This window comes from Equus asinus, chromosome 5 (assembly GCF_041296235.1).
Source record: "Equus asinus isolate D_3611 breed Donkey chromosome 5, EquAss-T2T_v2, whole genome shotgun sequence".
Classification (NCBI taxonomy): Eukaryota; Metazoa; Chordata; class Mammalia; order Perissodactyla; family Equidae; genus Equus; species Equus asinus.
In genome coordinates this window covers 41372455-41388231 of record NC_091794.1, presented here as the reverse complement: position 1 = coordinate 41388231, position 15777 = coordinate 41372455, and the positions used below count along the sequence as shown (strand labels likewise).

The following is a 15777-nucleotide window of genomic DNA, read 5'->3' as shown; positions in this document are numbered from 1 at the left end:
ATCTCTTGATTCTTGGGAAGTTCCTGGTGCACTCACCTCTTTTTCCCTTGGTATTTAATTCTTTGAGCATGGATAGCGTAGAAAGGCTTTCAAGGTTGGTGGTTCTGATGTCTGCAGTGTTCCATAACCTTGGCCCAAAGTTGCCTCGGCAGTGTTGGTTAGTGTCACAGACTGTGGGCAGTGGCTATAATTGCAGTCCCTGTAGTTCATCCTGCTCCTTGGCCCACACCCCCCATGGTCCCTAATCATAGTGAAGGGCCTGGCAAGAGGTGAGCCCGGATCTTTTTCAGTGTGAAATGCTCTGGTGTGAAGACTTTGTGATTGGAGGGGGGTGTTTGGGTAAAACCATCCTTGACCTCTGGGCAAATGAAAGACCAGGTTCGTGCATCGCTTACATCACTTGCATGATCTGAACCTCTCAGCTGGGCCAGAATTCACTCCTGTCAGTCTTGAAGGGGAACAGGCAAAAAAGTACGAATGGCTCGAGGCGGTGCCAGTGCCGCTCTAAAGATGGCCCCAAGAACGGCCTTTCAGCAGGCTTCACCAGCTCTGGGAAGGGCACAAGGAAGAAATCCTGCCCCAGCCCAGAAGCCTTCGGGGAGGATTGTCCAAAGAGGGTGTTGTTCATTTCAAGGAGATGGAAGTGACTGCACGATCATCATTCATTTGCTCTCTCCCTCAGATGAACTGATCGCCTATGAGTTAACGAGAAGGGAAGCAGAAGCGAACAGAAGACCCCTCCCCGAGGTGGTTCGTGCCAAGATCCCCTTTAGTGCCTGCCTTCAGGCCTTTTCTGAACCAGAAAACGTTGACGATTTCTGGAGTAGCGCCCTCCAGGCAAAGTCTGCGGGTGTGAAGTAAGTGTGTGGAAGTACACGTGTGCATGTGTGTGTGTGTGTGTGCGCTTGTGTGGTGGTTGTGGGGTGAGGAGGGGGCTTGAGAGGCGGGGCCTGGGGCAGGGGAGAGGTGGCAGGGTGTTGTGTGAGTCCGCGCAGGCTTGCTTGTGTGTGGTGAGCTGAGATTATGATCACACACTCCTGGTTGTTGTAGACCTCACTGTGTGAGACCTGTCCAATAACCGACTTATCATCTATATGACACGCTAGCGAGGGAATGCCTTTTTTTTTTTTTAAAAAAAAAAAAGCAAGGTCGTGGTTTATCCTCTATTAGGAATTTGCTTTTTTGTTTTGCCAAGAGGCTGTAGCCAAGAAACACCCCCCGGCCCTGCATGGCAAGAATGATGTTAATATAGAAATTACAAAAATACCTATGACAGTCTTCGATATTTAAACTCCCCTGTGATAGATTTTAATTGCATAATTAAAGACTTGGCTTAGAACCTGGTGACTGTGTTCCTGCCGGAGACCAGGGGGCTCAGGGCGTCTCAAAGGGCACATAAGGGCTCCTGAGCATTGTTCAGATGAGCTGCCAGGACTCAGGCAGGTGTTCTGTTTCCACATTATGAGCCTTGTTGTCAGGTATATAAAAAATGTTTTTTCTCCCCTTGACACCTTAATTGATTTTATACAGTCAAGCCATTGCTGACACACTTCATACACTTGGACAAAGAGTGCTCATAGTGGCATAAAGTGAGGGGAGGTCTGAAAGTTTGGCTCTGGGAATTTCACTACTTTTAGATGTTTTCTGGCCATTTTTCTTTTAAACTAAGATTGAGCTCTTCTTGACATAAAGGAGAGTGAAGGATGGCAGCGCTGCTGCCGGCTGTTTTTATCACGATCTTAAGGAGCAGTCGCGCCTGAATCACTTGGTCTCTGCAACGGCCGTCCCTCCGGATTCCTCTTTGTTTCAGATGATTGATTTCACATGTTAAAAATGTGAAACAAAAAGAATTTATTTCAAAAGCTGAAAGAAAGCTGTATTTTCTTAAAATAATTTTTAAAACAAGGTTCTTCATATCCAAATGAAGATTAATAGTAGTTGATTCAGTTTTCAGTTATCCATTGCAGGGTAAGTTTTCATCCTACAAGGGCTCAGCTTTGGAGCGTGTGTGCGTGTGTGTGTGTGTGTGGGTATGGGGGGGTGTGTGTGTGTGTCCTTGCAGATGACAGTTGGTGAGTTGGCATGTTAAATATGCAAGATTCACTTCATTGCAACTCGAAGACATCTTTGCACAGTTAGAAATCTACCCTAGATTAGGGGTGGAAACAAGCTCTTTAATTATTTTTCCCCGGCTTTATTGAGATATAATTGACATACAACATTATGTAAGTTGAAGGTGTACGATGTGTTGATTTGATTTTTTTTTTACTTTAACTATTGACAGTAGGCTGGAGATTCCTCAAGCATTCATCCTTTGCACTTGGCGCTGTGATTCTGATGCGGTGTGGGAGGTGGAAGCGATCGCGGATCCCGCAGCCTAGAAAGCCCCCAGCATGAGGGGTGAGCTGCAGAGTGCTCTCCCTTTGCTTGGCCGCTCGGCCACCCTTTCCTTCTCTGCAGAAAAGTGGCCTCACATCTTAGAAGTGCAGGGTGTGCTGTACTCTCTGGGCCCGCAGGAGGGAGCCTTCTCACTCCTTGGAAAAGGCCCGTCTTTAAAGTGGAGGCTGGAGGCATTAGCTTTCCAGCAGACAGAGCCTCTGACCCCCGGGCTAGTGGTCAGGAGATCTGGATTCTTCTCCTGGGGCAGAGTCACTGCCAATGTCCTGCTTCCCTCTGTAATGGAAGAATGATGCTTGTTGACCTGATTTTCCCCTCAAATGCTACAAAATATTTAGTTGTAGGCAGTCCTAACATAATTACTAGAATCCCTGAGGGAAGGGTTCTGCTTTCCCTAATCCTTAATAGTAGACATGAAACATGTTTTCCTTTTTGCTCTGTCTTTTACAGATACACGCGCTCTTATGGGTTTACGTGTATAAAAACACTAGTACTGGATGTATCACAATTGTTAATAATTGAAAACTGGTGTCTATGGGACAGGAGAAAACAATGTTTTAGGGTAGTAAAGCAACTACCATATTGTACATTTATTATTCCAGGTCATGTGCTGAATAATTCCCATCAGTTATCATTTAATCCTCTTAGTACTACTGTGAGGTAGGCGCCATTATTCTCCCCATTTTACAGATGAGGAGATAAGGAGAAGTAATTGGCCAGTAAGGGGCAGAGTGGGATTCACGCAGGTCAATTGAGTTAAAAGTTTAAGCTCTTAATCCCTGTATTATATAGTGCACCACATTCCTTATCATGCTTGCTTATCCTTATATTCATATATGTAATCCTTGTAGAGCCTCACTTATTCCTTCTTATACCTTATTATATTTCAAATATTAGTTTTGGGGAAACTAGTTCAGGGGACTCCTAAAAGATCTCTTTTTTTTTCTTTTTCTTATTTCCAGCAATGTAGGCTGTGACTCAGACACGACCTTCTTATTTTGTTAATTTGGGGCCTTGAACTTTTCTTATGTTAGACTCAGAGCCTGAAAGGCCAGGAAGAGGCAAAAGATGTCCCGAAGAGCTTGGATCAGTGTGGACCAGACTTAAAGACCCTTCCTTTAAATGGTCCTGCACAGACTGTCTGGAAAGAATGGTAGTGTTTGAAAAGTCATTCATTATTGCCCCCCAGTGTCTTCTAGGCCACGAGTTGAACAAGATCTAGTTCCTGCCCTTAAGCAGCTAACAGATTAAGTAAGGGTCAGCAGGAGAGATTTTCTCTTGACTTTTATCATTTATAAAGAGAATAGCACGGTGTGGGCTTCCAGAGCACAGGCTTTACGTGGGTGGGCAGTGTTTGAATCCCCAGTGTAGAAATGACTGGGACGTGACCTCGGTAAAGTGACCTCGCCTCCCTAAGCCCCTGTTTCCTTATTTGTAAACCGGGGATAAGAATAGTTCTTTCCTCATGGGGTTGAGGTGAGGATTAAGGTGAGATAAACCATGGAAAGTGCTTTGTACAGTGCCTGGCACAGAGTGAATAGATGCTGTAATTGTTACTACTGGTATTTTTATCTTTCCTTTTTTTTTTTGTTTTTGCTTTGGATTATACAGTTTGACTGTGGTTGGTTAATTATCATGTTTTCAACATATTTAATGGGAAGGTTAGAGTAATTTTTATTTATTGATGTATTTTTGGTGAGGAAGATTGGCCCTGAGCTAACATCTGTTGCCAATCTTCCTCTTTTTGCTTGAGGAAGATTGTTGCTGAGTTAACGTCTGTGCCAATCCTCCTCTATTTCTTGTATGTGGGACCCCACCACAGCATGGCTTGATGAGTGGTGTGTAGGTCCATGCCCGGGATCCAAACCTGCAAACCCTGGGCTGCCAAAGTGGAGCACGTGAACTTAACCGTTATGCCACTGGGCCGCTGCCAAATTATATATTTTTTAGTTATCAGGTTTTCAATACATTAGACAATCTTAATAATTTCAAGGAGAGGACAGCTTATATTTTTTTCTTAGTAAGGTTTTCATGGTGTTTTTGCCTTAATTGTAATTAGTTGACACTTGATATATTTTAAAGACCGATACTAGATTGTCAATAGACAACACAATAGTGTGTGAGGCACTATTCTAAGCACTTTGTATGTCTTAACTCATTTAGTTCCCATAGCAATTCTTTGAGGTAAATTTATTGTGTGTCTACCTAGACCTTTTTGAGTGATTTCCATTCTAAGGTCTTTATTAAATACATAACTTTTCAAGAAAAATTTTAATTCCAGGAATTAATTTTAGGAATAAAAGAGTAAGTAGTGCATAATTTATAACTTTGCTGGATTTAACTGACAAACTTGATGTCCCAGACCTGCAGTTGATGAATATAAAATATTAATTTTGAGATTGATTTGAACAAATATATTTTGAGCAGTTTCTACATGGGTGATTCAAGTTGAGACCCTATAGAGGTTACAAAGATGAATAAAGAGTGTTTACCCAACAGGGCAAATATGTGAGCATCATCTAACCTGCTTTCTGGTACTCTTAGGTTGGTAGTTACCCGTAGCAAAGTAGTGGGTTAAATTACTGTCCCCTCTCCCATCCCATCCCAGGCTTGAGTTCCCCTGTCCCCACCCCGTGGTATTACCAGCTGAAAACTCCTCACCCAAATGCTGACCACAGAGCTACTGCAAGAGTCTTGGGACTCCTGAACCACATTTTGGCAATCATTGATTTACCGATGACTTTTGGTTGATTTCACCGCTATATATTTTTCAGATCTTAAGTTAATGTGGTAAGAAGAAGTCAGAGAGGTGACATTTTTACACTGGTTGAAAATATCAGATGGAGTTTGTTGAGTTTTGGTGCAAATGAAGACTTGGTTATATTTAAGTAAGAATGATGTTTATTACTGCTTCTCAGAAGATGGGGAAAACCTAATTAGAGATAATATATAATTTCTGGAGGGCGAGCCAGGATAATAGATCAATTCCTTAGGATGGTTAAGCTCCTGTTTTTTTGAAAAACTCCATTGTGTTATTGCCTGTACCCTTCTACCATCCTTGTGCTGGAGAATTTGAGATACTGAGCAGTTCAGTGACTTGCCTGGGACAAAATACAGGTCAGCGACAGACCAAGTCAGTGTCCAAAGCCTCATGGATTCCAACTCTTTCATGGCAAAATAATCAAGCTAATTCCTTAGGTATACATAGTACATTCTAGTGCGCTAGGTAGTTTCACATTTTTATGAATATCACACAGCCAAGGCAAATGGGTATTAATAAATCCATTTTGTAGATGTGATAATGGAGCCTCAAGGAGGGTCTGTGACTTGTCTAGATTTGGAGTGAATTAAGTAGTGTATCATAGACCCAAATCCACATCTTTTGACTTGTTTTGGTGGTGCTCTGTCCCTGTACTGTGGCTTCTCTTCTACACTAGGGGGCAGCAATGCATTTTCTTTTGTTTTCTGAATTCTGGGACAATACCTTCCAAATAGAAGGAATAACATTTGAAAAGTAGAGTTTGTGGGGAGGGTGTTCTAGCATCTTATTTTAAAAGGTATCTATAGTATCTGTCGCAGCTAATCTCCTTTTTTACAGTTACCTACTATACCCACATTGACAATCAAATAGAAATGGTTCTTATGAACAAGATGATAAACGTGGAGAGAATGAGCTGGAACTGGGGTGTGAATTTGGTGTACCAGTTGAATAGACTGTGCATAAAATTGTCAAACCCAAGTCCAGGCCATTCAGCCTTCCTGAAAGTTTGAAGGGAAACTCAAGACATTGAACAAATGAACTAATTTTAAAATTTAAGGCCCAGATTTAGATGTTTTAGATCCTTACGCCATAATATATATTCCTTTAGGCTCCAGGTACCGTGGAGTTTAGGTGCAGTAGTATTTTAATGAGACCCCGGCATTTCCAATAGTTGACCTCAACCAAAGTTCCAATAAACCCTCGTTATGCAGACTCTGTGCTGTAATTAGTGATTCTCGGTGGGAGCGGAGGTGGGGGTGTGTAAGGATTGCTTGGGGAGCTTTTTCAAACCCCACACACAAATGCATAATGCACGCATGCCCACACATGCCTACAAATATGTACACTAAATTCTAGCAAGGGTTTTAGCAAAAACAAATGTTTATAGTCGAAAAACACTTTTTGGAAGTATGAAATGCCACAGCAAAGTAACAGTAATACTTCTGCAGTGTGCCCAAAATCATTGTCAAGGGACATCGTTCTCCTCCGTTAAGCATTTTCTTCTTGTGAAAAGGCCAGGCTGAATGACCAGGAGTGGGTGAGTGTGTCTGCTTATGTCTGTTTGCGTGTTCTTCCCCTTCAGTCCAGTCACTGGAACTGCCAGGTATGCCTCAGACAAAGCTTTTGATGCTTCGTGAACTGTATTCACAATTCTTATTGCCTTGTTTCATTGATCTAATCCCCTTGTGTTTCCCAGAACATCTCGCTTTGCCTCATTCCCTGAATACTTGGTAGTGCAGATAAAGAAGTTCACTTTTGGTCTTGACTGGGTTCCCAAAAAATTTGGTAGGTATCTTTTGCATGCTTTTGCTTAAAGCATCAAATTAGCCATTTAGAAAACGTGGCATGTGAAAGAGCGCGTGTGGTTTGGCTGCCAGAAACAGTTCCATTTCATTCTTTTTCCATTATTCTCACCTTTTTCTTTTGAATCAGAATATATGATAAGCATTGACAGTAAAAATGACCACATACTAACCCACCCCTAATAATGGGTTCTGGAATGACCGGATTCTGAGAGTGAAAACGGGATTTTCACATTATCAAATAAAAATGCTTCCCAAACTTGACCATGTCTACAGGGTACCTGGGATCTTGGTAAAATGCAGATGCTGATCCAGCAGGACTAGGGTGGGGCCTGGGATTCTTGATTTCTAACTAGCTCCCAGGTGATGCTGGTGCTGCTCATGCTGCTGGTCCAGAGGCCACACTTGGAGATGCAAGTAATTGATACACTCTCAGCATCTCTCCTCTGCTTCTGAAGCGGGCAGGTGTGGATGGTGATATTCTCTTAGATCATACAAATTTTATTAATAATAAAAGGAGTATAGTCAGTTGCATTAGTCAAAAGAGAGATGTGACTTTGGCCTAATTGGGCTTTCTTCTTGCTAATTTTAAAGGCCCTTGACCATTGTTAGAAGTTCGTTTTCCAGAAAGTGCATAAGGACATTTTCTCCACCATCGTGCTCTCCTATCAAGGTGTCGGTGGACTGTCCTTAGTGCCATGGGAGGATGTACGGTTTTACCCTCGGTGGTTTCTCAAGCAGCTTCCTCAGACAGTTTGCCAGGCCTTTAAAGCTTTTATGTTTTGAGCACTTAAAAACAGCAGCTCGAGCCTTCCCCAGGTTAATTACGCCCTCATCTGCTCATCTGAAGGGGGTAGGTAAAAAGAATGTAAAATCGGCAGGAGAGATTTTCCAGAAACTTCCAGCACTCACCGTTAACAAGGCACTGTTTGCCTGGTGATTGATTCTGCAGCAGATCTTTGCTTTTCCTGACGGAATCATTTTGTGGATGGGATGTTCATCCCTCAACCTTTCCTCCATGGACCTGGGAGGTACCTGAGAGAGAAAACTGACTCTTCTAAAGGCTTTGAACCACTTTAGAGGCAGTTTTCTTCTGTTTCGTTGTCCTTGGAATTTCTGTAAAGGATGTAAAATTCACATCAGATTTCATAGACTTACTGAATTTAAAGGAGCCCCGAAGTTTTCTTTAATGAACCTGAATTTTCTGTTGAGGAACAATTGTATTGATTTTGTTGGTCAGATGTTATGTTTGTTTTTGCTGTCCCATGAGATTAAAAATTTTTTTTTAGCTAAGTTTCTTCTTTGGGTTATTGTTTTAAAATAGGATTTATGCACCTGGCCTCATAACTGGTTTTGGGGATAGTCTTTTCAGGTTCTTTTTGCTAGCCCAAGAGACATCCTGCACCAGCATTTGAACCCATTTTTCGTTATTATCCTATCTGAATGTGTGCAGTACTAAATCTCAACAGGCTATCAGACTGATACATTTTTTATTTGAGTAAGTTAACACAATAACAACTGAGCTGAGAAATTAAAAAAATATACCCAAGACTAATATGCTTGAGATTCGATTAATTTCTTTAAAACTTCATTTCTTATTTATTACCTTAGTTAGAATAATCACAGTACCCACCATGATCTGAGAAAAGGCATAAACTAGCAGTTGCAAACTCAAATGCCTAACGAGGACTGGATGATAATGTAAATGAAAGAAGTGGGTTGGGTATAAGAAACATATCTTGGTCTTTCTTGGGTATTCCCACTTTGGATAAAGACATGGATTAGAAAAACATTTCTCTACTATAGAAATTAGAATAACACAAATATGATGTTCAGGGTCATGGGGGCAATAGGGAGCGGTGGGGTCTGTGGCAGACTCACAGAGAGCACATATTGTCTACAGTGGAAGCCGAAGATCAGGCCCAAGGCAGTTGTTACCATATGAGAATGTGCTACAGCTTTCTGTTTTCCAAAATAAGCTGGAAATCTGAATTTTTCAATGAAATCCAATTTAAGAATTGGAATTTGTTGCCATCATTTAAAAAATATCCAATGGAAAATGTCTGGGCTGCAAGTGGTCTATGGGTTCCCAGTTTGCAACCTCTGGCTTACCCCGTTTGTTCTTGTTCAGTGTGAAATCCTGCCGCTCCCTGTACTTTCCCCCGGTTCTCCATTAACATCTAATCAGTCTTGATGAGTCTGCTGGTCTAGTGACCTACTCCAGGGAACTGAACAGCATCCCTTAGCTCTGCCTAGACACATGCACGTAGAATTAGTGGTGTTGGTTTTAGGAGGTGATTGTGGGTTTTTGGAGAATCCAGTGAATGTAATCTCTCTCATTTTGCAGATGTTTCTATTGATATGCCAGACCTACTTGACATCAACCATCTCCGAGCCAGGGGGTTACAGCCAGGAGAGGAGGAACTTCCAGACATCAGCCCCCCAATAGTCATTCCTGATGACTCAAAAGGTACCATCTTCTGCCAGGAAGACATTCTTTATCACTTCCCCCACCCTCCTTTGCTGGAATCGTCACTTTCTCCCACGCCTTCTGCGGTCCCTTCCTGTGCTGTAAGTCACCATAGACACACAAGTGAGGCCTGGCTGCACCTGTGAACTTAAAATAGATGTGGGAAGAGGCACAGACCCATCACGAGTAGTTGAAACATACCTGTGGAAATCACTGGCAGCGGAGGGCAACCAATCTCCCAAAAGTTAAAAGTTAGTAGGTTATGTTGCCTCTGGCTTTGCCTGCCTCTTCCGTCTCCTTCCCCCAGAGGGGCCCATAGGGAAGAGAAGGATTGTGTTTTCAGTCGGCTCTTAGTCTAGGGGAGCTGTGTCGTTCCTGGGAGTATCTTTGGACAACCAAAAGGGGAAATTAAGCAGTGTTTGTTGGTTTTAAAAATCTTACCCACATCTCACCTCCCCAGCGTCATCACTGCTTCACAGCAAGGGGGCGGCTCGAGTTTCTCTTTCACCCTGTGAATGCTGAGTTCGTCATTGTTCGGAATACTTCACTTTTTAGGGAAAAGGACATGCAAAAAATAATTGCTTCACCTTGTGGGTCCAAGAACAGTGTCGAAAAATCTTGGTTCCTTTATGGACTCAGTTACTCTGATGAAATCAGCTTCATTCTGGCTTCATTTGCTCACTCGTTGAACATTCATCTTCCTAATGAGTCCATTAGGTCAATTCGCTAATAGTGATAGAGCACGCTGGGCCCTTCTACCGAACGTTTTTCATCAGTTGAACAGTGAATGTTACTGGTGGCCACGTTCGGGTGCAAAAGAAGGGTAAGGTGAATGCAGGAGGAGCACGATAGGATTCAAGATAGGCATCTTTTTTACGTTATTCTCTAATGCTAAGTCGAATGTTAAATTACAGAGTACGGAGGGTAGACAAGGGACCTGTATGTGGGACAGTCTCGGGTGTGTGGTACAGGTGGTTCATTAAAGGAATTCGAGAAAGAAGAGATCCGTAGGAGCATCAGAGAAATACAAGATGGTTTATTAGCACTGTTCCTGCATTTTATGCAGTTCCCAACAGGATCCTAGGTTTGTAATTATATAGAGTTCTTAGTAATACAGGAAGAGAAATTATTTAGTTCATTGCTTTTTTTTATTTGAGATAACATTGGTTTATAATATTGTGTAGGTTTCAGAACATTATAATTTGACTTCTTTATATACTACGGTGTGCTCACCAGCAAAAGTGTAGTTTCCATGTTATTTAGTTCATTAAGGTGATAGAGCATCATGTTTTAGCTGCTCAAAATGCCTGAAACCTGGTCTTTTCCCTCCTTACTGTAATGACTTGATGTCGTGCAGGCTGGGGTGGTCTCTGTGGGGGTTTGAGGGGTTGACAACACTGGGATATCAAGGAGTGGGGGGTGGGTGCTAGGGAGCACCCTGGATTAACTCTTTCTTTCTCTAAAGCTCCTTGCTGTGGTTTGGTCTCATTTTTTGCCTTCTCCCTTAATTTCCAGATCGCCTGATGAACCAATTCATAGACCGTATGTATCTTTTGAAATTTTTCTGTGTGTCCTACCGCTGTTAGTGGTCTGACACATTTATCTGTGGGAGTTCAGTAAAGGGGCATTGTTCTTTATATGTGTATATGCAGCTTTTCCTGGGTGGGAATGATTCTTTGTTTGCAAGTTGAGTTGGCAGCAAATGTAAACTAGTGACATAGTGACTTAGGTGGCCCTGTGGCTCAGGAGAGTGGCCATTAGTGTGAATGGCCAGTAAGCCCTGGGATGGAATCTTGGCTCTGCTGTTTATGACTGTGTGACCTAGAATAATTTACTTAACTTCTCTGAGCCTCAATTTCCTCGTGTGTGAACAGGGGATGATGATGCTATTTCTTCCCTCTCTGGCCACATGAGTAGGCCTCTTTCTGCAATGATGGCACAGTGGGCAGTCATTTTTTCCACTCCTGCCACTAGACACATAATGAAGACACGTGACTGACAGGACATGGTAGTATTAATTAATACTCTCAAGGTTATTAATTTCATTGGATTGTTTTGTTAATTTTGTAGCCTGTTAGTGCCTTAATCCGGTGGGAGTTGATACTCTTAGTTTTCAAAAAAGAAATTAAAAAAACAAACTATTTAGATATTAATTAGAGAGGAAGAGGGAGTAAACCCTGAACACTAAATACTCTGAATCTTTTTGTCCGCAAAGCCTTTCTGGAAACAACTATGGTTAATTTAGAAGTTCGAGTGTTCCACATTGCAAGTGGTTGATTGTATGGCTTAGGCCTCCACGTTTTGTTTCTTGGGTCAGTTATAATTTGCTAATTGCTAGGAGAAGCTGTTAGGGTCAGCAAGGGTTTTGGGAAAGCCGTTGTCAATGTGGGTAATCTAGTTGAAATAATAACAATGGCTGTTAATATTTTTGAATGGTTACCATGAGTCACAAGGCATTGATTATTCCATAACTCCTTTCAATGGTATATAACAGGTCTTTTATACAAAGATGAGGTTCTCATTTGATTATCACAGTAAGAAGGGTAGGGCAGATGACCTTTTACAAAGGATAAAACTGAGACCCAGTCAAGTTCAGAGACCCAAGGGCTGGGACCAGCACCAGGGCTAGGAGTCCAGTGTGCTTTTCATGCCAGTTCACCTTTCCTGCACTGGAGAGGTTTGCTGGCTGCTCCTGATGCTGCAGAGAGCTGACCTGCAGGATCTCGCCCCAGGGGATGTCGTGGGTGGTTGGAACTGACTGTTCCAGAGGAGTCTGTCTCTGACTGTGAGCACTCGGCCATTTTCCAGTGTTCCTGGTTTGACCATTGATTCCCTCTGGGTCTGAGCTTGCTGTCTTATCAGCAATTACCTATCCTCAACAGCAGAAAAGAGCATTAGCTGGAGTTAATTTACATTTGCCTCCTACCTTTCTCAGATATTTAAAAGGAATAACTTATTTTCTTATTACGAAGGTAAAAGAGATATTTAGAACTATGGACTAGCAAAGAATCATCTGTGGTTTCATCACCCATCTATCACCACTATTATCATTTGGTGTATATCCTTCCATTATTCTTTACTTATGCCTGGCTCACTTTATTTTTCACAAGAATGGAATTATACATTTTCAGTCCGATGTTATTATATACATACATACACTTCTTACTAAACTGTACTTCCTTTTTTTTCCCCAGTTATTTTATTGAGGTCATACTGGTTTATAACATGGTGTAATTTCAGGTGTACATTCTTGTTTATCAGTTTCTGTATAGACTGCATTGTGCTCACCACCAGCAGTCTTCATTTTTATCCATCACCATATATATGTGCCCCTTTACTCCTTTCACCCACCCTCCAATCCCCTTCCCCTCGGGTAACCACTAATCTGTTCTCTTTATCCATGTGTTTGTTTATCTTCCACATATGAGTGCAATCATGCAGTGTTTGTCTTTCTCTGTCTGGCTTATTTTGCTTAACACAATGCCCTCAAGGTCCATCCATTTTGTTGCCAATGGGACGATTTTGTCATTTTTTTGTGGCTGAGTAGTATTCCATCATAGATATACCATATCTTCTCTATATGTTCATAGCTGATGGACCGTAGGGAACATTAGAGTCTTACAAGCTGTTGAAAGGTGTTCTGCAGAAGGACTTTCATAGTCTCCTTACTGTAGGAATATTTAATATAGGACTTTTGGGTCTTCATTATGCTATTGCACATTATGAATTTCTAAGGGGAGAATTGAGAATGTAGCTTTTAAAAATTTATTTGACCATGGAAACCCCTTATTTTGTGGTTCAATAATTACATTTTTCTTAGAACCCTAGAGTACTGTAGAACACAATTTGGGTATCACTGTTGTCCTACATCATTGCTTTCTTAAAACTTGACCTCGATAGTATGTTCTTTGTATCTTCCTTGTAGGAGAACTTTGGTAAACACATTTTCAATATAATTTTTGTAGAACAGATATCTATATTCCTAAATTCTGCTAAATGCTATCTTTGGGAGAATTTTCAGTAGATTAGAGGCCTCAGGACGTGAAAAACGTAAGGGATATATTTTGTGCTCTATTCCTCTCTACCTTTGGTATAATTTGAGAGCACTGTGTAGGTGTGTGTGGGTGCACACACACCCATATGTATGTGTATACATATACGTAAGCATACCTATGTGTGTGTATATATATGTACAAAGATATATATACATACAAACCTATATGTATGTGTGTGTCTTTACACACACATTTCTACCAATATCTATATATTATTATGAAAAGAGAAGAAAACCCTTGGGTGTAAGCCCAAGTTAGGTTTGTAAAATTATCTCTTTTAATATCTTAAATGTATACAAGTAAAAAGCACATTCTTTCCTTCTATATTTGGGCTCTCCATTCCCCTGTCTGATTACTTCCTTTGATTGCTCTTATATCTAAAGGCCTGCTGTAACTTTCTGTGAGATGTAAGGAACATCTTTTTGGGCCTGTAGATCATGCTTTTCTCTTCAAATTTCAGTCACAGGAGAGGCTGCTGTAGAGGTCTTAGGAATGATCCGAGAGGCGGAAATGGTTCTGGGAATACGCTAAATCTCCCCATATGAAATTAGAGAATTGTTTGTCAGTGCTTGGATTGTTCAGGTAATTACCATGGTTTCTATTTAGGTCCAAGATGTAAACTCAGCTCAAATCGCTTAATATTTGGATGGCTTAAAACAAAACAATGTTAAACCACCATCTACACATTAAATAAAATAGCACCTGCTTTGGGTAGCACGTGGATAAGGGGGTGAAGAGAAGCTAAGACAAGAAGAAGTGGAGAATTTACTTTTTTCACGCCGCAATATCCTGTTGTGCTCCGTAGCATCAGACATCGATGAGTCATCAGTGATGCAGCTGGCCGAGATGGGGTTCCCCCTAGAAGCGTGTCGGAAGGCTGTGTACTTTACTGGAAATATGGGAGCCGAGGTGGCCTTCAACTGGATCATTGTTCACATGGAGGAGCCAGGTAGGTGGTCAGAAAATGGAATGGCTTGGGAATCTGATTTGATCCTCAGTGATGGTAAGTCTTGGTTCTTCCATGTCCTCTGGATGTGTCCCAGAAAATGACTCTTCAGCTCATAATATGCTGCGGTGGGGGAGGACTTTGCCTGTGTCACAAAGTCACGATCTTTTTCTTTCTTTTTTTTAAGTGACAACTTTATTGAGATATAATTCACCCTTTTAAATGACAAAAGACCACTGGAAAGATGTGAGAGAAACTTCTAGCTAAGGGAATATAAGGACTTGAAATAGAAACCTATCGTGAAGAAATGGAAGCTATTTAGTTAGCTTTTACTTTTAACAACTTTACTGAGATATAATTTACCCATGTAAAGTGTACATTTCAGTGGTTTTTCATAAATTTGCTGAGTTGTGCAACCATCACCACTATCTAATTTTAGGACATTTTTGTCCCCCCAGAAGAAATCCTCTACTTCCCTGTCTCTTTTTCAAGCCCCTGGCAACCACTGATTTACTTTCTGGCTCTATGGATTTGCCTATTTTGGACATTTCATATAAATGGAATCATATAATATGGGATGTTTTGTGTTTTGTTTCTGTCACTTAGCACAATGCTTTCAAGGTTCATCTGTGTTGTAGCATATATCACTACTTCATTTCTTTTTATGACCTAATAATCTTCCACTGTATTTTATTTATTCTTTGATCAATTGATGGACATTTGGGTTATTTCCATTTTTTGGTTATTATGAATAGTGCTGCTATAAACATTTTGTGTACAAATTTTTGTGTGGATGTATGTTTTCATTTATCTTGAGTGGAATTGCTCTGTCGTATGGTAACTCCATGTTTAACATTTTGAGAAATTGCCAAGTTGTTTTCAACAGTGGCTCTACCATTTTACGTTCCCACCAGCAATGTATGAAAGTTCCAGTTTCTCCATATCCTCATCAAACCTCGTTATTATTGTTTTTATTATAGCCGTTCCAGTGGATGGGAAGGAGTATCTCATTGTGGTTTTGATTTGCATTTCCCTAATGACTAATGATATAGAGCATCTTTTCATATGCTTATTGGCTATTTATATATCTTTGGAGAAATGTCTATTCAAATGCTTTGCCCATTTTTGATGAGGTTATTTGTCTTTTTATTGTTGAGCTCAGAGAGTGCATTTTATATTCTGGATACAAGTACCTTATCAGATATATGATTTGCAAATATTTTCTCCCATTCTGTGAGTTGTCTTTTCACTTTCTTGGTGGTATACTTTGAAGCACAGAAGTTTTAAATTCTGATAAAGTCCAATTTATCTGTTCTTTTCTGTTTTCACTTGTGCTTTTCGTATTG

The 15777-nt window shown here is 41.0% G+C and overlaps 1 protein-coding gene across 1 annotated transcript in view; it reads left to right on the top strand.

Moving 5' to 3' along the window:
• Nucleotides 1-15777, top strand: part of USP13 (ubiquitin specific peptidase 13) — a 107450-nt gene that overhangs the window by 71147 nt on the left and 20526 nt on the right. Inside the window, exons 13-17 of the mRNA XM_014838347.3 lie at nt 683-857; nt 6855-6943; nt 9308-9430; nt 10946-10972; nt 14291-14434. Coding sequence (XP_014693833.1) covers nt 683-857; nt 6855-6943; nt 9308-9430; nt 10946-10972; nt 14291-14434 — 558 coding nt within the window. The remainder of the gene's footprint in view (nt 1-682; nt 858-6854; nt 6944-9307; nt 9431-10945; nt 10973-14290; nt 14435-15777) is intronic.